This window comes from Corythoichthys intestinalis, chromosome 8 (assembly GCF_030265065.1).
Source record: "Corythoichthys intestinalis isolate RoL2023-P3 chromosome 8, ASM3026506v1, whole genome shotgun sequence".
NCBI lineage: Eukaryota > Metazoa > Chordata > Actinopteri > Syngnathiformes > Syngnathidae > Corythoichthys > Corythoichthys intestinalis.
In genome coordinates, this window is record NC_080402.1 from 13,771,160 (window position 1) to 13,793,410 (window position 22,251).

At 39.0% G+C, this 22,251-nt stretch overlaps 2 protein-coding genes and 1 long non-coding RNA gene across 3 annotated transcripts in view; 1 reads left to right on the forward strand and 2 right to left on the reverse strand.

The window, feature by feature from the left end:
* Window positions 1-1,275, reverse strand: part of rbm20 (RNA binding motif protein 20) — a 132,066-nt gene extending 130,791 nt beyond the window's left edge. Inside the window, exon 1 of the mRNA XM_057842678.1 lies at window positions 140-1,275. Coding sequence (XP_057698661.1) covers window positions 140-153 — 14 coding nt within the window. The 5' untranslated portion in view covers window positions 154-1,275. The remainder of the gene's footprint in view (window positions 1-139) is intronic.
* On the forward strand, window positions 797-16,894 carry LOC130919987 (uncharacterized). The gene is made up of 3 exons (XR_009064062.1): window positions 797-863; window positions 965-1,030; window positions 16,162-16,894. It is a non-coding gene; the product is annotated as an uncharacterized LOC130919987 (long non-coding RNA).
* The window catches only part of smc3 (structural maintenance of chromosomes 3), a 39,971-nt gene continuing 20,160 nt past the window's right edge, over window positions 2,441-22,251 (reverse strand). The window contains exons 18-29 of the mRNA XM_057842676.1: window positions 19,579-19,729; window positions 19,313-19,465; window positions 16,117-16,268; window positions 15,458-15,616; window positions 14,161-14,268; window positions 13,592-13,700; window positions 11,739-11,986; window positions 6,964-7,176; window positions 6,686-6,874; window positions 3,591-3,768; window positions 3,394-3,500; window positions 2,441-2,920 (exon numbers count right to left, since the gene is read on the reverse strand). Of these exons, the coding sequence (XP_057698659.1) occupies window positions 2,849-2,920; window positions 3,394-3,500; window positions 3,591-3,768; window positions 6,686-6,874; window positions 6,964-7,176; window positions 11,739-11,986; window positions 13,592-13,700; window positions 14,161-14,268; window positions 15,458-15,616; window positions 16,117-16,268; window positions 19,313-19,465; window positions 19,579-19,729 (1,839 nt within the window). The 3' untranslated portion in view covers window positions 2,441-2,848. The remainder of the gene's footprint in view (window positions 2,921-3,393; window positions 3,501-3,590; window positions 3,769-6,685; window positions 6,875-6,963; window positions 7,177-11,738; window positions 11,987-13,591; window positions 13,701-14,160; window positions 14,269-15,457; window positions 15,617-16,116; window positions 16,269-19,312; window positions 19,466-19,578; window positions 19,730-22,251) is intronic.

A 22,251-nucleotide genomic window follows, 5' to 3' on the forward strand; every position in this document is an offset into this window, starting at 1 on the left:
ATTTTAAATTTAAGGCATTTTAAGACTTTTTAAAGACATGTGGGAACCCTGAATTATACCACATGAAAATGAGACTCATGAGGTTTACTCTGCTATTTCTAGTCACATTCAAGAACTGACACATCACACAGTTTCCTACCTTGATTTCAACATGTTTTCAAGCAGTTGTCTCCAAACTATTCCATATGTGGCCGCAATGGGTGCAGGGTTTTGTTCCAAAAAAACAAGACGACACCTATGCACTAATCTGGTGTCTTACAAGTGCAATCAATTGGTTGCAGTCAGGTGCTGTTTGTTTTAGCAGAAACCTCATTGGTTATATTGTGTGTGCTCGATCGGTATGAACAAAAACCAGGACCCACAGTGGCCCTTGAGGACTGATTTGGAGACCCGAGTTCTAAAGTTTTGAGCCCTGCTAATGGAGTGGCACTGTTTTAGTGACTAGCTCTATCTAGTGGTGCAGATGAAACGTGCAACAAGCCATATTCAATTACAGTGGGGAGAACAAGTATTTGATACACTGTCAATGGGAAAACCCATTGACAGTGTATCAAATACTTCTCCCCACTGTATACTTTCATTATTTGGTGCGGGTCAAATCTTTGATGGTGTAGTGCAGTGGTCTCCAAACTATTCCACATAGGGCCGCAGTGGGTGCAGGATTTCTCTCCAACAAAACAAGACCACACCTTTTCACCAATCTGGTGTTTTATAAGTGTAATCAGTTGATTGCAGCCAGGTGCTGGTGCAGGTTAAAAGATCTGTGCTTGATCGGTATGAACAAAAACCAGGAGGACCCACAGCGGCCCTCGATGACCGGTTTGGAGACCCCTGGTGTAGTGGGAAATTCGCCTGACTTTGAGGTTGTAGCATGGGATCTATTTGCATTCAGTGATGCTGTGATCTTGAGTTCAAATGGTCATGTCTCTGTGTGCGACCTATGACTGACTGGTGACCATTTTAGGGTGTAGTCAACTTTTCGGCCCAAGTCAGCTGGAGTATGCTCCCGAACCCTGTGACCCTGACAAGGGTAAGTGGTGTTCATTATACATAAGATTTATGACATGGCAAAGCTAAAAATGTAACATGCAAATCATAAATACATGAAGGTGCCAGTGGAAAGTAAAAATGCGAACGACAAGAGATTTGAAATGTTATTTTCGTGAGACGGAGCACTTGCGAATGGGTGCAGCTCTTTGCTTTGTACAGCAACTCTTTCCACCCATTTTTCCTGGTTCACAATGTGATTTGATTAGAAATGGTAGTATCACGTATTGAAAACCAAGTTTTCTGGAGCAGAGGCATGCAGTTCAGTTACTATGCATTATGATACTTAGAGTCGTTAAAAAAAAAAAAAAAAAAATAGAAAAACTAGTTTGAAAAACAGATTCATGTGCTCAGTAAATTGAGCCTTCAGCTATCCAAGGCATGTAGTACATTTTTGAATGCTTTGTTACTTAGTTTTTTGTGTTAATATTTAATTTTGTCAACACATACTAGTACACTCAGCATAAATTACTACAGTGGTACCTCTACATACGATCACTTCGACACACGATCTTTTCGACATCCGACGTAAAATTTGAGCCGCCATTTGTTTCTACATCCGACGAGTTGCTCGAAATACGACGACATGACAGCACTGCAAACGAACCCACGGTGGATTTTCTTATGTGAGAAATCAACACAGTTTTCAAAAAAAGTTGATACAGTTGGAGAAACAAGGAAAAAAGTGATGCTTACCTTTGAAATGAAGATGCAAGTTATAGAAAAATATGAGCTTGGGGTGCGCGTCCCTGAACTGGCTCAACAATACAGCTCCATGATCCTCTTATGACCACCGTTCGCCACTATTTATAAGTTAAGGTGACAATTATTATTGTGGTAACATTGCCAAGGAAATCGCCAGCTTTGTCACGTTTTTATCATTTATTTAAGAACTTATCCAACACAAAACGCTCATTGTCTTAAGCAGTTGACTGCTCTCAGGAAAACGAAAGTATTATCTCTACCGCACCGACCTATCTCACTGGAGACGTCACCTTCGCGGTGCGTTCAGGGACAGTAAAAAGTGTCCGCCATATTAGAATCCGATTCGTTACATTATTTTCAGGAATAATTATTAATTCTTCTTCTTCTTCTTATATTATTCTGAATTATTTATTTATAACTTATTTGTTTTTCTATGTTTAATTGCCATTTGTAACAGTGCCAGCAGTATTTATTAAGAATTTAATGTATGTTTTTAGGCTTTGGAACGAATTAATGGAATTATAATGTATTCCTATGGGAAAATCCTGCTCGACATACGACCATTTCGACTTACAAACAAGGTCCTGGAACGAATTAAATTCGTATGTAGAGGTACCACTGTATTTTGAAATGGGTAACCCCCTAACAAATTACGGATAAACAGCGCCATCTATAGGACAGTAGTGTGGTTGTTGGTTTTTTTTTTTTCCCCAAAGATTTATTTCATAGAAAAGGTGAAGGAAAAACAGCGTACACTTACTAACATGAGAATCCTAACAGCATATTCAATGAGGAATAAAAATGGTTTAAATTCATATCAGAGAAATTATGCAGAGCTCTAATAAACACATTAACGTTAATATGCTGAACCAGGAAATTCCACAAGTATACCATAGAAATGTGTCACTAGCTTAGAACTTTTGATGGCACACAGAATAAAGGGACAAGCGTGAGCTTTTCTGCAGTGCTTACACCTCTAAATGTTGACACAAAGTCAGTCATCTCCAATGAAAAATATCAGAAAAGATACAAAGGTAACAGTGTAATTTGAACCTTACAAACACAATATAGACGAAACAGAGCAGTGGTCAACCATTTAACCATGGGTAGTGTCATCCTCCACAAAGTCTTTGGCCTGCTCTGCTGTGATCACATCAATGTGACTCACCTACAAAAAAAAAGTCAACAAATATGAGGTGGCTTACTTGTTAGAACAATCTAAATTGCAACTTTTGCTTGAAATATTACTCCTACCCCAAACGACGCCTGCTACTGTATCGCAGTTGATTTATTTTATCACGGAAATCAGAAAATGTTACCATTCTATGAGCTAAAGAGGGCGCTGTTACATTGGTGTGAAGATGTTTGTATGTTAACAAGTAATTTCAAAAAACTAAACTGCAAAACCACACATTTTACAATGGAAAAGATGCTCTCTTTAAAAAGTCTGATCGTATTTTTTTTAAACTAAGCATTAACCTGGGACGCAAACTACAAACAAGAAGTCCAGAGCAAAGATCGATTGGAACCCCAAAACCACCAAACTGAGGGAGACGTATTATCCGCTAAGTCACCGAGCTGCCTGAAATCTATTTAGCCATCTAATTCTAAACTTTAAGGAGCCACGGAATCCCTTCTTACCTTGTTTCTGAATTTGACTCCATAAAATTTATCAGCAGACTCCAGCAGCTCAGGTCTGAAGGTTGTAGTGATGAACTGTGCGTGGCCAGCCAACTCAACAATCATGTCTTCATTGGGCAAGCGACAAAAATATGTTAACATTGGTTCATGCATTGTAAAAGGGATTAAGTATTTTTTGTGAAATGGCCGCCCATTACCTGAGACAGCCTTCCTGTGCTGTGCGTCGAGGGCCTGGTCGATCTCGTCAAAAAGGTAAAAAGGGGCGGGGTCGCACTTTTGGATGGCAAAGATCAATGCGAGTGCCACCAGAGACTTTTGACCTCCAGACAGCTGCTGCATTTCCCTCATTTCACCCTGCTTGCCTGTGAATGACACCTGTGCAGCACACAAGAACAACATCTTTCAGTCATCTTTTCTAAAGAAAGACTACAACAGACGACCGGAGATGATAAATTGAAATTTATTTCAAGTACTTGTTGTCAAAAGACCCTTACTGCCACAACAGAAGAACCATGAAAGTCTCACTATGGATTATGAGACATTTTAAAGGAATTCATATCCAAAATACTACTACTCTAGCGCTGACACAGCTTGCCAGAAGCTTGTCAGATTTCATCAAAAAGTTTTTTTTTTTTTTTTTTTTTAAATAAATAGGTCTGTCTTATACTACCGTAATTTCCGGACTATAAGCCGCTACTTTTTTCGTTCATTTTGAATCCTGCGGCTTATAGTCCAGTGCGGCTTATTTGTTGATTTATTTGTGTTAATAGGCAACCCATGCCTCCTAGCATGCATTGCAGCACAACAGATGTAGGTAACAATATTCAGCATGCATTGCAGCACTACAGATGTAAGTAACAATCAAAATTCATGTTCTTTGATCATTATTTATTCATTTACTGTTCCAGTTGTTTCATTAATTGCTTGGTATGATATTTGCTAAAACTTTATTCGACAGCGGCGTCATAAGACTGTCATAAGACTAGGCATGTGCCGGTATGAGATTTTCACGGTATGATAACCGTGAGCAAAAATACCGCGGTTTCACGGTATCACGGTATTGCAATTATAGCTCCAAAATTCTGAGATGTATGGGTTTAAAAATAAATAAATAAATAAATCCATTGAACAGGATTTTTTCAAAACATATTTGCAAATTGGAACATGAATATAATGTGAAAATAAATAAATTAACAAAAAATAACAAATATATAAAATTAAAATAAATAGAACCTAGACTATACCCACAGCCACAGCTCAAGTTGCTCAATATTAGAGTAAGAACAAAATAATTGCTATAAAAAGTAAAAACACTTCTAAATAAAATTAAAAATATATACTGTATGACTTTTTTTTGAGGGGGGAAGCTCAAGTAAAGTTTCGCCATTTTCAGCCACTGTGTCAACTCTAGTCTACATGATGCCATGCCTTTGTGCTAAAAAGAACAAAGAATTCATAAGTTAATAAGTTAGTTAAAAATGTATAAGTTAGTTTTATAAATTAGTTAAAATGTAAATATTGTTGAGGAAAGGTTTCATCTAAAAAAAAATTTTTTAAAAAGTGAGGAGGGAGACCTCCTCTCCCTATTAGCGATCTTTGACGCGATTCTTTTTCTTTCCCCCCTGCATTCAAGCTTTTCTCTCACTCAGCGGCTGTGAGACATAAAAGAAGCTGCTCTCCCAGTTTAGCCTAGGCTAACATTCGTCTTTGTAAGTTTTAGTTAGTTTGTATATTGAATTTGAAAGGAAAATGTGTGTTTTGTTTTTGGCGAACTTTTTAATGGAGCTACTGCTATCCTGTTGAACCTAATCACACGTGGGAAAATACAATTGTACAGCGTTTTAAATGTATTTATTTGTATATTTCACCACGATTTGAGAGCTCAATAAATTGAAGAAAAGTACGCCTTGTGTTTGGAGGATTTGTTTTTGGGTTTGCTGGCTGTTTAGTGACACTCACGGCAACAAACGGGAAGGGGTGAGCGGTGCCGCACCAAGCCACTTCGGCTGCATTTTGGCACATGAAAAATAGCGAATACCGTACTAAGGTACGACGGAAAATTTTAGTGGTTTTGAAACCGCGACGTTTTCACACCACGGTAAACCGTGAAACCGGTAACCGGCACATGTCTACATAAGACCATCATAATTATGACATGACACTATCATGGGCATTACTGAAGGCTTATGACAAATGTCATTAAGTGTCATCCAGCAAATTATGTTACCAACTCCATTTATGTCCAGCTCGGATCTTTTACATCCATTCAAAAGTGAGATCATTTGCCGAATAAAACTGAATGATAACTGTCATAAGCATTCGTTAATGCTCATGACAGTGTCATGTCATAATTATGTCTAATTGTCTAATGACAGTGTTATGGCGCCACTATCAAACAACGTGTTACCAAATACCGCAACTAGCAATTATTTAAACAGGAACAGCAACTGAATACATAATTAGCAAAGAACCTGAATTTTGATTGTTATTTACATCTGTTGTGCTGCAATGCATGCTAGGAGGCATGATGGACAACAACAAAGTTGACAGCAGGTGGCATAAAAGGTTGACTGTCTCACCCAAGGAAGCAGTGATGGCCAAATGAAGCTTCTTGAAGCAATGAAGCTTTGCAGCCAATTGGTTAAAAGCTTAATGGTGGTTCATTTGGTCTTCTGACGGTCATATGATGACGCTGTCTAATGAAGTCTTACCGGCTAATATCTTTTGGTGTAAATATCCCATAATACAGTGAGGACAGCTGCGGCTTATAGTCCAGTGTGGCTTATCTATGAACAAATGCCGTTTTTGTGTCACATGTGGCGGCTTATAATCAGGTGCGCTATATAGTGCAAAAATTACGGTATATGTCGCTACAAAACAACAACGTTAAAAGGGTGGACATGTACTGTTTGCTACAACAAGAGGACGCTATACTAGCGCTTATCAGCTGTTTTCAACCAGCGCTCCGAGAGATTTAATGCCCAGGAAGGCTCCGCCCTATGCTTGATCCATTACAGAAAACCAGTTTATAGCTAGCCCTGGGAGTTTTGACTTTGTGTTTTGATTAAAAAAAAAAAAAACACTGATACAATGTGCTACAACAAAGCTGCTTTATACTAGTGCTAGCCAACAGCTTGAGTATATCAGATGCTATGGCAGGGATTTTTAGGAGAACTTTGTCCACTTCAAGTTTAGAAGGCAAATCATGTCATCGGATTATTTAAATGAGTGCCTTATAAAGGGTTAATGCAGAGTCTATATGGAAAGAATGGATTCAAGTAGAATTTCTTACCCTGATCCCCACTCCGGTAAATTGATCCACTGAGGGTACGCTGCTCTGTGAGCCGGATCCTTTTTCGCTGTCTCCGCCACCTTCTTCATCCTGGGACTGACTGCCTTCAGCATCTCCCTTCTTCATCACCAACGTAGCTTTGCCTCCAGGCACCAGTTTCTGGAACACTTCGCTGAAGTTCTTTGACACCTGCGGCCGAGAAAAGTTGTGGGTTAAGTGACGAACTAATTTGCGAAGGAATGTCCACAAAAAAAAAAAAAAACGGTTGAGAAGAGCACCTGTTTGAACGTGAGCTGGATGGCTTCATACTTGCGGAGCTCCAGGACATTCATGAGTTCCATGATAGACTTGTAACCTCGGTCGAGCTCGTCCTGACGCTTGATCAGTTTCTCTTTTTGCTCAGAGAAGTTAACAAACTGATCTAAGGCTTTCTTGTTTACGTGACTGTATTTCTTCAGCTCCGCGTTGCACTGCTCCAATTTTCTAAACAACTGTCCCGAGAAAGAATAGAATACAAGTTATCCTATTACTGTATGTGATGTCCTACATTTTATTATTTTGTGGTATTTGAAATTTTAAAGCGCAGCAAAACATTATTTTACATAGGGCTGGGCGCTTTTAAAATGAAGATGGTAGACTGAAGAAAATTTTTATTAAATTTTGGTGATCAACTGTGACATTCTTAAATGACAAAACCTGGTAGTGATGTCCATTAATTTTAAATAGATTGGCAGATCGCGAACAGTCCCTCGAAAAGATGTTGATGCCTTTCAAGCAGTTTATTACAATTCAGTTTAAACTATGACAATTAACACAAAACAAATTACACATTCTGTGTAATAGAATGCAAAATTAATTTCGTTTATCGAACACTCACTTTTAATGGACAGAATTTCCAGGCGCAGCCGAAGTGTTAAGGGGTCCGGTTTGGTGAACTTGGCATTGTATCTCTGCTTTTTGCAGATGATGTGGTGCTGTTGACTTCATCAAGCCGTGACCTCCAACTCTCAATGGAGCGGTTCGCAGCCGAGTGTGAAGCGGTTGGGATGAAGATCAGCACTTCCAAATCAAAGACCATGGTCCTCAGTCGGAAAAGGGTAGAGTGCCCTCTCCGGGTCGGGGATGAGATCCTGCTCCAAGAGGAGGAGTTCAAGTGTCTTGGGATCTTGTTCACAAGTGAGGGTAGGAGGGAGCGGGAGATTGACAGGCGGATCGGTGCAGCGTCTGCAGTAATGCGGACTCTGCACCGAGCTGTAGTGGTGAAGAAGGAGCTGAGCCGAAAGGCAAAGCTCTCTATTTACCAGTCGATCTACGTTCCTACCCTCACCTATGGTCACGAGCTGTGGGTCATGACCGAAAGAACAAGATCCCGAATACAAGCGGCCGAAATGAGTCTTCTCCAAAGGGTGTCCGGGCTCTCCCTTAGAGTTAGGGTCATCCGGGAGGGACTCGGCGTCGTGCCGCTACTCCTCCGCATGGAGAGGAGCCAGCTGAGGTAGCTCGGGCATCTGGTTCAGATGCCTCCTGGACGCCTCCCCGGAGAGGTGTTCCGGGCATGTCCCATCAGCGGGAGGCCCCAGGGATGACCCAGGACACGCTGGAGAGACTATCTCTCTACTGGCCTGGGAACACCTTGGGATCCCGCCGGAGGAGCTGGTTGAAGTGACTGGGGAAATGGAAGTCTGGGCTTCCCTATTAAAGCTGCTGTCCCCCGCAACCTGATCCCAGAGCAAGCGGAAAATGATGGCTGGATGGGCGAACACACACTAGCTTAATGCTAACCATGCGCTAACGAAAATTTGTCTACAAAACTAATTACTCCAAAAAAACTACTTCATGGGAATAAAATGTTTAAGTACACTCTAGTTTTCAATTCAGATTCTTTGTAACTAAAAATTTGCTTCCAAAACTACTTACTCCAAAACAAAAACAACAAAAAAACAAGATTTTAAAAAATCATGAAAAGAATCAAGAAGATCGTACAATACGATAAATACAAAAATAAATTGTGATCCCCTTTCTAAGACGTGGGGGGAGCAAATTGACCAGCTATAATATAGTGCTGTACTGCCTTTTTAGTAGTAGCAGCCACAACCAATAATATACCGTATTTTTCAGACTATGAATTGCAGTTTTTTTTTTTGTTTGTTTTTTTCATAGTTTTTCTGGGGGTGCGAGTTATACTATGGAGCGAGTTATGTGTGAAATCATTAACACATTATTATATCATTTCACGTTATTTTCACACTGTGTTTCAACATTTGTGGTAACTTATAAAAACAAATAAAAACAACTGAGAAGGGCTGAAGAAAATGGCACCGAAAAGAAAATCATACTCTGCAGATTACAAGCTGCAAATCGTGAAATATACAGCCGAAAACTAATCCAGCAGCAGAAGAAAAGTTCAGAGTTAGCGAGAAACTTGTAAGGAACTAGTGAAATGCAGTGGTTACCCCTACTAAAATGAAGAATCTGAATAACTCTTAATAGCTATGTTACGTTAACATACCGGGCACGTTCTCAGTTTGTTGTTTATGCCTCATGTAACATTAGCATACCGTACAGTTATTCAGCCTGTTGTTCTCTTTTCTATTTTTATTTTAAATTGTCCTTCAAGATAATATGTCTATTCTTGGTGTTGGATTTTACCAAATAAATTCCCTCCAAAATGCTACTTATACTCCGGTGCAAGTTACAGTGTAGTCTGAAAAATCTGATAATTACAATTATCCAATATTTTTTTCTTTCTCTAGATGGGTAAAAGGGATACATCAAAATCAGTGAAGCTGGCAAGGTAGTAAAACTACAGTGCCTTGCAAAAGTATTCGGCCCCCATGAATCTTGCAACCTTTCGCCACATTTCAGGCTTCAAACATAAATATATGAAATTTAATTTTTTTGTCAATAATCAACAACAAGTGGGACACAATCGTGAAGTGGAACAACATTTATTGGATAATTTAAACTTTTTTAACAAATAAACTGAAAAGTGGGGCGTGCAATATTATTCGGCCCCTTTACTTTCAGTGCAGCAAACTCACTCCAGAAGTTCAGTGAGGATCTCTGAATGATCCAATGTTGTCTTAAATGACCGATGATGATAAATAGAATCCACCTGTGTGTAATCAAGTCTCTGTATAAATGCACCTGCTCTGTGATAGTCTCAGGGTTCTGTTTAACGTGCAGAGAGCATTATGAAAACCAAGGAACACACCAGGCAGGTCCGAGATACTGTTGTGGAGAAGTTTAAAGCCGGATTTGGATACAAAAAGATTTCCCAAGCTTTAAACATCTCAAGGAGCACTGTGCAAGCCATCATATTGAAATGGAAGGAGCATCAGACCACTGCAAATCTACCAAGACCCGGCCGTCCTTCCAAACTTTCTTCTCAAACAAGGAGAAAACTGATCAGAGATGCAGCCAAGAGGCCCATGATCACTCTGTATGAACTGCAGAGATCTACAGCTGAGGTGGGAGAGTCTGTCCATAGGACAACAATCAGTCGTACACTGCACAAATCTGGCCTTTATGGAAGAGTGGCAAGAAGAAAGCCATTTCTCAAAGATATCCATTAAAAATCTCGTTTAAAGTTTGCCACAAGCCACCTGGGAGACACACCAAACATGTGGAAGAAGGTGCTCTGGTCAGATGAAACCAAAATTGAACTTTTTGGCCACAATGCAAAACGATATGTTTGGCGTAAAAGCAACACAGCTCATCACCCTGAACACACCATCCCCACTGTCAGACATGGTGGTGGCAGCATCATGGTTTGGGCCTGCTTTTCTTCAGCAGGGACAGGGAAGATGGTTAAAATTGACGGGAAGATGGATGCAGCCAAATACAGGAACATTCTGGAAGAAAACCTGTTGGTATCTGCACAAGACCTGAGACTGGGACGGAGATTTTTCTTCCAACAGGACAATGATCCAAAACATAAAGCCAAATCTACAATGGAATGGTTCAAAAATAAACGTATCCAGGTGTTAGAATGACCAAGTCAAAGTCCAGACCTGAATCCAATCGAGAATCTGTGGAAAGAGCTGAAGACTGCTATTCACAAACACTCTCCATCCAACCTCACTGAGCTCGAGCTGTTTTGCAAGGAAGAATGGGCAAGAATGTCAGTCTCTCGATGTGCAAAACTGATAGAAACATACCCCAAGCGACTTGCAGCTGTAATTGGAGCAAAAGGTGGCGCTACAAAGTATTAACGCAAGGGGGCCGAATAATATTGCACGCCCCACTTTTCAGTTTTTTATTTGTTAAAAGTTTAAATTATCCAATAAATGTTGTTCCACTTCACGATTGTGTCCCACTTGTTGTTGATTCTTGACAAAAAATTAAAATTTTATATCTTTATGTTTGAAGCCTGAAATGTGGCGAAAGGTTGCAAGGTTCAAGGCGGCCGAATACTTTTGCAAGGCACTGTACTTAGCCACACAATACTTGAATATTCATTGCTTTCCAGTGGACTATATTTAGTATGTTGAAATGAATTAAAAGGGCATCGTCAGATTTTCTCATCTTCAGAAAATATTAGCTGATGAATCAGTAAGAAGCCGACCCCCTGACTTTTAAATTACCAGTAAATGAAGTTACAGAAGGAACAGCTTGAATCAGCCACTTCTGATTCATTTCTTTGGCATTCATTTCTTTGGCCAAAAAGGCCACTTCCACCGAGAATGATGTATACAGTTTTGTAAGGAGGGAAACAATCTCCTGCATTGTCGTCAAAGGAAAATAGTACAACAAAGTACATGCTCACACATTAATGAGGTTGCAGCCAAGTGCACTCAAGTCAAAGCCTGAGACCCCAGAACAAGCAAGCAGAGCACTGACTCGCATCTGAGTCATTGCTGAGGGGGTGGGCGGGCAAAGGCCTCAGGCCTCGTTCACAAAGGGAGCTAAAACTTGTACTCATCGGAGTTCGACAGTTGTTTATCTTCAAAGCCAATCAAATCAAAGCCAGCAGAAATCTAGTCAGCCAATGTGGATTTTGAAAGGTTTCTTAGATGTCTTATGATGGTGCTGTTGTGACAGAAAGCAATACCTGTTTGAGTGTGAGGGTCTGGTACTTCTCAAAAGCCTCTTGAGGTAGCGAGCCCAACTCCCTTATTTTCTTCATGCACTCCTCCTTTTTCTTAAGCAGCATGCCCTGCCGGTTGGTCATCTTCTCCAGTTCCTTGGTATCATGGTTGATTGCATCATTTTGTTCCTTCTCTATGTTCTTCCAGCGGTCCATACTCTTAATGTGATCCTTGATCTCACTTTCAGTCTTGTCGACCAAAGAGTCCAAATCTAAAAGATCACCCAAGTAATTCTCAGTTTTGCATGTTATTTTTCTACCAAGTTAAAAATATGTTGTAGATAGGGATGTCCCGATCGCATTTTTTTGCACCCGAGGTCAGGCCACCTGATTTTGAGAATCTGCCGATACAGAGTCCTGATCAGATTTTTTATTTTATTTTATTTTTTAAAAAATTTGAACAATAGTTCCCAACGTGTTAGAGTACCGTACTGTTTACAATACTTCCTTCTCCACTTTTTCCGGTAGTGTTGCCGAGTGTAAAAACATATATATTTTGTATTTCTTTTGACAATGACATTGTATTTCTGGATTATTGTGTTACTTTTTAGCCCTTAAAAATATATTTTAATAAAAAATCTGATCCTTTTCACCCGATCCTGATCCTCTGAAAAATGGCCTGATTGGCCCGGTTTCCGATCACGTGATTGGGATCGGGGACATCACTAGTTGTACATCATTTTTAGTAAATCCTGTTTGGTCATTTTCGCTAAAAACCTTCGTAGAATACTCATTTAAATACCTGCACTATAAAATAAAAAATATATAGAAATAATACATTTTAGAGCATTATTGGAGGGAACAGCGAGTTTTTCTCATGGAAATGCCCCAAAATCATGAAGTGAACCAATATCAACTGGAAATGATCCAGAAATTCCCAAAAATTAAAACAGGAGGGAACCCATACAACAAGAAGTGACCCCAAAAGTCACAAAATGAACAGAAATTTACCTGGAAATGCACCAAAATTAACAGGAAATAGGCCAAAAACAACAGGAAGTGACTTGTTAATGCCCCAAAATTAACACGAAGTAAATAGTTTTAACCCACATTTTACAATACATTTAGAGCTTTAATTTCAATTAGGGCTGCATCTATCATTTTTTTTAGTTGTCGATTAATCCATCAACTAGTTAGTCCGATTAGTCGCGTAATCGGATTACGAACATTTAATGCGTTGCAAAATAAATTTTAGGATGTGTAAAACAATGGCTTGCTAAGAGAACACTTTTAAAAAAGCATTAGATGCGAACACAAAGTAACATTTTCGGCATTTCTTCAAATTATGCAGAATTACTTTCATTTTAAAATAAATTTAAATATGTGAGCTTAGCCTCACACGGTATTAGAAATTAAATAAATGACGATCTAAGTACAACAAAAGATCAATTGGCTAACCTGCATTGCAAAAACCCACTAACTTAAATTATATATATTGCTAACTTTTTTTTTTTAACAGTCCTCTTAACAAATTGTTCAAACACGTTCCCACAAAAAACAGCTAAATATACCTATAAACTAAATTACGAATGCATACATTTTTTTTTTTTTAGCTTATGTTGGTCTTAACAGGGAGCAGCTGGATTCAGTCTTGTTAAATTAGTTATTTCCTATTCGCTGTTGTTTATCCACCCACATCAATAAAAAAAAATGCAAACACGTTCAAAACAAACCATTATAACACCACTAATACTCGAAGCAGCAAAATTTAATTCGAAGCTTCCTCAAGTTAATCGATTAATTGTTGCAGCACTAATTTCAACACCATGACATTTTTGCTCAAGGTTATCATAGCGTGAAAACTGATGTGACCATACCTTCTGATCGTGCCAGTGTCTCTTTGACCCGTTTGTTGATGGCATCCAGTTCAGAATTTGTGGCTGTGAGTACAGTGCCTCCTTCAGTCTCTCGCAACTCGTTTAGCTCCTGTTTTCAGTTCAAAACAAGATTATCTGTCATACAAGCCTCTACTCTGCATTATATGGCTCATGAAATTTATTCCAAGCCCTGCATGCAGCATATATTAATATATTTGTGTTGATCAGATCACAAGTGAATTGAAATAAAAACGCAGGTTAAACACCTGGCATTAAAGTGCACCTCTAGTGGCCACTTGAGAGTGGGATTTGAATGTCCTGTTTTGTATGCAAATTAGAAGTGTATTTATTTATGTATGTTTCGTAAGTGGATGAAATACCTACTTCGTTCAGTAAATTTAGAAAGCAAGAGAAAACAACTTTTAAAAAGAGTTGTTGTTTTTTTGACAAACATTCCATTCCATAATCATGAAAAAGAAACTGTCAATTTGTGTGTCAAGCTTATAAAATTCAGCAGAGGACAAAATAATGATTTCCCCTGATGATGGAACATTGAAGTCACACTATACCTGCTCCACTTGATCAAGACGCTTCCTCAGATTCTCATTAAGGTACGTCTCCACTCGGGTCATGATACCCTCCAACTTGATTCTCTCGTTCAGCAATTGTCGGTTGTCCTGTGGGTGTTAGAAAGACCACAAAGTAATCAGTGCTATTGGTGTTCCGTTTACAACCAAGAATCCAGCTACCCTGTGTGTTCACTCAAAACACTAAAAGGTGCACCCAAAGGCAGAAATCTCACAGGGAACAGAGGAGATATGTGATAAGGTTTTATTTTCATTTAATTTCTGCATTTTAATTTTATGGTAAAGGGAATTATAATTTCATAATTTAGAAATAAAATGGTGTCAAATAGTGGAAAAAATTGCATGCATGAAAGGCTGTGTGTTGTGTGTCTGAAGTTGAGTAACACAAGTGGGTACTACTTGAGTTTATTCAGGTGTGAACTGAAAGACTCTGGCACAGAAAAAAGATCACAGGAACCTCCCACGCACAGCTGGCGTCTGCTCCTTTTCCACACAGGTCATTTTAATGTACTAAAAGCAGCAGCGGTAGCGAGAGAAAAAATACGCAACACTGTTATTCCTCTGAAGTGCAGAAAAGAATTGTTCTATTTTAGCTAGGAATTAGAGATGTCCCAATCCGATCAAGTGATCGGAAATCGGGCCGATCGTGCCATTTTTCAGAGGATCGGATTTGGGTGAAAAGGATGGGGTTGTTTTTAATTTTAAAAAAATATTTATGTTTTTCTGCTTCATGATCGTACAGCCTCTCACTCTCCTGCTGCTTTTCTTGGTCACCACCGGTGCAGCTGGAGTTAGCTTGTTAAAGTTAACAATGATTGACAGGTATTGAAGCTTTGATCTTGCCAGAGAAGCTTGGGAGCGCTACCTTCAAAAGCGCTGAATGTTTCCATAGTTTAGCTTGCTAAACACTAGCGGTAGTGTGCTGTGGCATCTCATTATGAGTAAGTGATCTCAGCAGCATTAGAGTGTTTTAGTGGACTCACTCAATGAAGCATTCAATAAAGACAAGAATTATTCTACGTTATTCTAGTTTAATAATAACTCACATGATGAAGGCAGCATTGTGGGACAGCAACATGTTTAAAATTTTTTTTTTTTTTGGAACACTTTTTTCAGTATCGGATCAGGACTCTGTTATCGGCAGATTCTCCAAATCAGGTGACTCCGGTGCAAAAACATGCGATCGGTAAATCCCTACCAGGAGTAATTCAATTCTAATCCAATTTGATCAGATTTTGTAAAGGACGACTAAAAATTCCTCCTTATTCTCCCTCCTCACCTGCTGCAGCTGACGGATCTCATCATTAAGATCATCCACACGTCTCTGGTCCTCCAGACTGAGCTGGGAGAGTAAATCTGTGCCCAACTCATCCTTTAGCGACTCCCTGGTGGACTCCATAGCGTGAAGGCTGGCTTCCAGACTCTGAAGACTCCGTTGCTGTGCAAAAACAAACAAAACAAAAAAAACACATCCAATCCATCAATCAAACGATTATTTGCTTCCAATAATAATATAAAATACAATATACTGTAATTAAAGGGACATCACAATGTGGGTCATTGTAGGCCATATTTGTATACCAAATGTAAACTCGTTGCCTGCCATTGACAAAGATAGACATCCATTTCATTTAAACTGGGAGGACTGCCAGTGAATACTCACCTTTCAGTGCCATTGACTGCGCTAGACGATTATTCGCTGCCAACCTCTCCCAGTCAAAATGGTATGGCCCTATAGCGCTGTCACTGGCAGCCAATATTATAGCCTACATGACCCAAAACGTAAAATGTGGATGCCAGGTCTTTTAATTACCAAAACTAACCACATGCCACATAAAGTAGATAACCAAAAATATTCAGTTGCCCTATAAAGGGTTTAATATGACCTAGAAACAATTTCGACTTGGATTGCTGACCATTTTTGTTTCAGTTGTTTACCTTTGGCATGAAAGTCTTCTCTGACTGCTGTCTCTTCTCTTTCAGCATTTTCATCTCTGACAGAATACTGTCACGGGAGGCTTTGAACTTCCTCTGCTGTGTCTCAATCTGCTGCATCTGGTTCATCAGCTGGTCGATCTCATTGTTGATGCGTAAAAGGATAGGCTAAGGACGTTTTCACCAAATATTGTATTTTTATGATTTATTGTAAGTAGAGTTGTCCGATATTATCGGGCAGCCGATAGTATCTTCCGATAAAAGCATTTTAAAATGATATTGGATAATATGGACATCGGTTTTGGGGCGATATGCATATGGCAGTGCTGTCATGTCCATGTATTGCCTGCCTGTGTTTCTGGCGTTTTGACGCTCCCTGCTGTCACTAGGTGAATTAGTTTTGAAAAGTTCCAACATTTTCGGCTGACGTCATCATATGTCGTCGCGAGATCATTGCGAATACAGAGAGCTAAATGGAAGAGCTAATATCTGCAGCACGTGTACCATAGCAGTTCTTGCCATCTCACCATGTAGTTTGTACCTTATACAAGCATTACTTCTAAGTTATATTCTTCCTTTGTTTTATACTAATGAGCGTTGTGTAGTATATTGGAGATGTGTATATTTAGTTTTGTTAGCATTTGTAGTAAAATGTGATTGACACGTGGTGTATACTTTGCTTTATTTGAGACTTTATTACATTTTATTTACACAATGTTTTGTTTTTATTTTTCCAAAAAATATCCGTGCTCTTGTCAAGAGAATGATGACCACAGTAAAGCCCATCCAACAATACTCCAGCGTCTGACTTCTCTTTAGAGCCTAATTTCTCCACTATCTGTCGATTTGTGTACCAACACACACACATTGAGGACAGAATAAGTGCCTTATTGGCACTTTGCAGTTCATCCAAAAAACTGATGTTTGCACTATTTTGATTTCAACAATAAATATAGTGGTGCGTTTAGGCAGCTTTTCCCCAAAATTTCAGTTGAGGTTATTTTCTTATTTTCCAGAGAAAATTTATTTGGAAAACCTTGAAGGTGTTATATTTATAATTATTAAGGCATCCAGTGGGGCATCACAATACAATTAGCCATAAAATGTTATGTCCACGACCACCATCAGTATCGGATTTCTCGAGCTGGACAATATCGGGAAATCGGTTATCGGTTAAAAGTCATTATCAGGGAACTGCAATTTTAAGTGTCAATAGTAAATAGCATTGCTTCATGTTCAAAGCTAAAACTGAAAAAGTAACAATATTCATATCTATGTCAAATGTTTTTTCTGTCTTTATTATTCATTTTTTTGGCTGGTGCCACTTATACCCCTGAGCGGAGAGTGAAAAATATGTTGCTTATAAAGAAATAAAACAGATCACTTACAATTGAATGAAATAATAAGGTTTTGGGAACTACAACTTTATAAAAAATAAAAAAAATAAAAAAATAAAAAAAAAAGCTGATACGAGAGATATCATTTTAGGAATGCTGAATATTCATCGACAAGCTAATTGAACAGCCAGCACTATTGATTCGCCGTGACCTTTGCACTCCACTAGGCTTTAAAGGTTTGATGAACTCTATTAATGCAGACAGATCAATAAAATGGTGGCTTAATTGATTTAATGATGGTCCTGACTTTGCAGGGTTCAAGATCATTTCCTTCAGCGCAAACAAAATGAATGCTATGTGATGAGTCCTCTGCATAATAATTTCCACATATTCCCAGCATATAGTAGACATTAAAAACTGAAGAAGCGCTGAGCCATCTGAACACAAAGCTTTCGACATGGGCTACCACAACAAAATAAAGATGGACAGCTGATATAAGTGATGGGTGAGGTGACCCAGTCTAATGTCAATCTTAGACAGGGCAGAGATGAGAAAAAGATGAGCGCGAAACTGAGAAAAAGCAAGAGGGTGAGAACAACAACAGGGTTTTAAATAATGAATGTTAACGGTGACTCACCACTGCAGTAGAGAAAGATGTGGTCACGTAACTTGCTCATTGGTCCTTTTGCCTGCCTTCGCTCATATTTAATTGCGGGTACACACACATCACCTCATTCACAAACACTGTGCCATCACACGAAGAAGTGACCGTGTCATCAAAAACAAGTAGCATAAAATCTCTCTCAGGTTTATCTTGACGTGCATTCTAGCTGTGACAGCAGTGAGTCATCACGGCTCATTCCAGTATGACCTACAATTTATTAATCCTTCTTTACCTGCCCGGGCCATTTTATTTTTGTGTATCACAGCTTTGAGATTTATCAAATGTAAATCACATATGTGACATTATACGAAAACGTGTCATTTTGTGTTCTTGGGATGAAACCTACCCAATGAAGTTGTATTGAGAGGAAAATATTTTAAAATTGAATTGAGTTGATAAGATCCGATAATAAAACAAACATTCATTTTCAAGAGATCCTTGTACTGTAAAAAATGACACAAAGGGCAAAAATGACTTATCATTTAGTGATATTTTTCCATAACAATAGTCTTTCAAAGAAACCAAATACTATAATTGGGGGGAAAATGTTTCTGAAACCCCTAAAATGCTATTTAACATATGATGCATATATTTTACTGTTGACCTGGAGGAAAAAAATGGGGTGGAGTCATTCCATTTCTGTCCCTATGTTCGATGTCAAATGCGTTACTTGGATGAACATGCCCAACAGGAGCAATTAACATCCCGGGAGTGACATCATTTTAATGAAATGACATCATCCGCCTCTCTTTGGCATACTGCTAAAGCGCAACTGAAGTTTGTGCATGGCGTGCATGCTTGTAGAGGCACAAACATAACGCAACGAGTGTTTGGCCTATCAAATCAGAATCAGAAATGTGGAAACAGTTTGTATCAAGTCTTACGTGGGTTAGAAAAGTGTTTTTGTCAAGCGGAGACAAGGCGGAGGCTCGGTGAAACAGTGCTGCTGCCGCGAAGTAAATAAAAGAACAGGTTTCTTCACGTAAAATGGCAATTTTTCATACGTCTCATCTAATGTACAAGTCGGGTCAAAATAGCCGAATACAAAATTAGGATTTTTCTATAGAATATACATGCTGAGCAGTGTTTGTAAGTGTTTTTTTTTTTTTTTTTTGATTGTTTCAGTTAATCAGAATGCTACTATTCCCAAGATAGCTTAAAAATGCATTACTCCAGTGCACATAATGAGAAAGGATATGTTCAATGTTCCTGCGCAGATTCTCATTAAGCTTGGCCTCCAGCTCACCGAGCTCTTCCTCAGCCTTCCTCATGTCCTTCTGCAGCTCCAGACGAGACTTTCTGGTATCATAATAGCCTCCTGTCAAAGCTCCACGGTGGCTCACCTGATCACCTACAAGATCAAAAAGCTGTGAAAACTGTAGTGGTGTGAAATGATTTAATTCGATTCCAATTTGGAAACATGCTTGTGGTTTCTATACCTGTGGATTACAGTTTTATGCTTACCTTCCAGAGTGATACAATCCATGGTGAAAGCTCTGGCAAGTTGCGTGGAAACCTCCATGCTACGACAAATCAAGGTCTTCCCAAACACGTGCTTGAAGGCTTTGTCAAAGTCGTGGCTGTAGCGCAGTTTGCTGATCATCGGAATGGCATCCTGAAACAAAGTTAATAGAAGTTTGTGTGAACTATGGGAAGATACTTCACGGTAGGTAGTGAAATACACAGCTGTAAACTATTGGGTGGTAGAAAGCTCAATTGTGAATGTTTACATATTTTCATGTTTGTGTGGACAATGTTTTGTGGCCATAAATCCATTTCTATTGTTGCTGCTTTAAGTCTAATCTGATGTGCACTAACATCCATGGCATTGAAAGATGAGCATTCATTTTCAGTTCTCCGAGACTGAATGACTATCATTGTCATTTCAATGTAGGGCTGTCCCAAACGACTAATTTCCTCCCGATTAGTCAGCAGACTATTTTTACGATTAGTCGACTAATCTAATAATTAAAAAAAAATTTTTTTTTTACTGCTTTAATAATGAAATTTTCTTTAACAAGAGTCAAAACAATTTTTACTCTTTTTGTGGTATGTGAGTTCAGATGCTTTTTCTGGTGTGCATTCCGCATTTTTGGCCAATGGGTTTTCCCATTGGCAGTGTATCAAATACTTGTTCTCCCCACTGTATGTATTAATTATTTTATTAAATAAAAATACACGTTGATACGACGCACATAAAGGCAACTTCCATTAAAAAAATCGTTAGAAAGTTGTATGGACTAACAATCCGCTAGCTTGTTGTTTCTTGTTGTCTTCGAAAATTACACTTGGGTGACGGCGCTTCAAGTGTTCGTTCATAGCCGACGTGCTACCGTGGTACGCGAGCTCAGCTTAGCAAAGAGTACACAAAGTGGCACCCTCCATATTTTCCTTGAAATAATTCCAGGCTCTGGCTATTCTGGTCCGCTTTTTTGGCTTTATGCCGCTTTCACGTGTTACCAATTCTGCCCTTTTTGGTAATTGGCAGTGTTTTCAACTCCTCACCATTGTGAGGAGTGAACAGGCGATTCACTTGGCTCGTTGTTATTGGTTTGTCCGATTTCCACCTCAGGAAAGCGGCGGCGTGCATAAAAACACCAAGAGGCGTCGGATGGCTCTTTATGGATACTTTTATTGACCAAAACAAAAACGTGGGGGACGCAGCCACTCAACTCGGCGCTACCCGCGCACTTTTCCAACTCACCGATCTCGCTCCCTCTCTCTCGCCCACTTTCTTCCTCTTTGCTCAATCTGACAACGCCGGTCACATTGAAATAACAGCGGCCCCCTTGGGGGTGCCAGTAACAACCGCTTGTATTGCGAGCGCCCGCCATTCTAAACTTTATCCACATGTAAATTTTTTTTTAAACCCGTCATTACCCGTTGACGGTATGTTTTGCCCGTCGACGCACAACGTCGACTAGTCGGGACAGCTCTATTTCAATGAGTTGAATACATTTGACATTTAAAAAATAATAATTTTGAGTGGGAGCAAGACAGGATTGGGAGTCATTCTACAGGAGGGACAGGATGGGATTTACTTTTTGACATAGCCCCGGCATTGGGATCGGATGGGGAATTTTTCTCTAGGAGCGGGAGGGAACGGGAGTGAAAATCCACTCCTGATTCCTACTCTATTGTGAAGGCCAGGTCTTTATGGTAGAGTTGTCGGATAATAACTTTTTAACAGATAACTGATATCCCGAAATTGCCCAACTCCAAAAATCCGATACAGATATCAAACTGATATTGATATATACTGTCATGCACTTAACGTGACATTGCTAATTAAATTGTGATTACCCACTGGAAGCTTTAATAATGATAAATGTAACAACTTCACGGTTTTCCAAATAAAATAAACATTCTGTGAAAAATAAGAGAACAACTTCAACTGAAGTTATAGAAAATAAATGTCCCATTTAAAATACATAAATTGAAATAACCAAAATGTCTATAATTGAATAAAAGGAATCATTCACAAATAAATCTCCTTTACAGTAGTTACCCTAAAGAGCCCCTAGGGGGTGACCAAAGCATTACAAATATAGGCAGGCAATCATAGAACATGCCAATTGCAATGACAATTCCCAAGATGTATTTTGCTGGTCTTTGGCAGATTTTTGTATTTTAATACTTTTCTAGTTTTCTTAGTGACTATTTCTTTCTGGTAACTTAGTAGCTATATGTAATGAGTTTATAATTCATTATTTTTTAATTACTTATTGTTCATTTATTTTTTGCACAATGAATGCAAATGGTCTGCTCACATAACAAATCCCAAGCATCTTAGTTTGGAGACATCTAATGGTCAATAAGCAAGCTGTGCTTAGCTGTGACCAGCACTTGTGTATAGGCAGACAACTTCTACTTTAGCACTTTGAAGGCAACAACAATGAAAAACCAGTCTTGATCTTATCTGATACTGTTTTAAAGCGCTTTTATCAGCTGATACAATAATATCAGACAACTCTAATTTAGGAGGTTAAGTTTATTTCTTTTTATCATTAACAAATATAGTGGCTTTCCCTATAAAGGGCTAATGAGGACATTTGTCGTCTGACGTTTTTTGCATTCATTTTGATAAATAATGTTACTGAAGCTTTCTAAATGAATTTTAAAGCATCCTTAATAGGC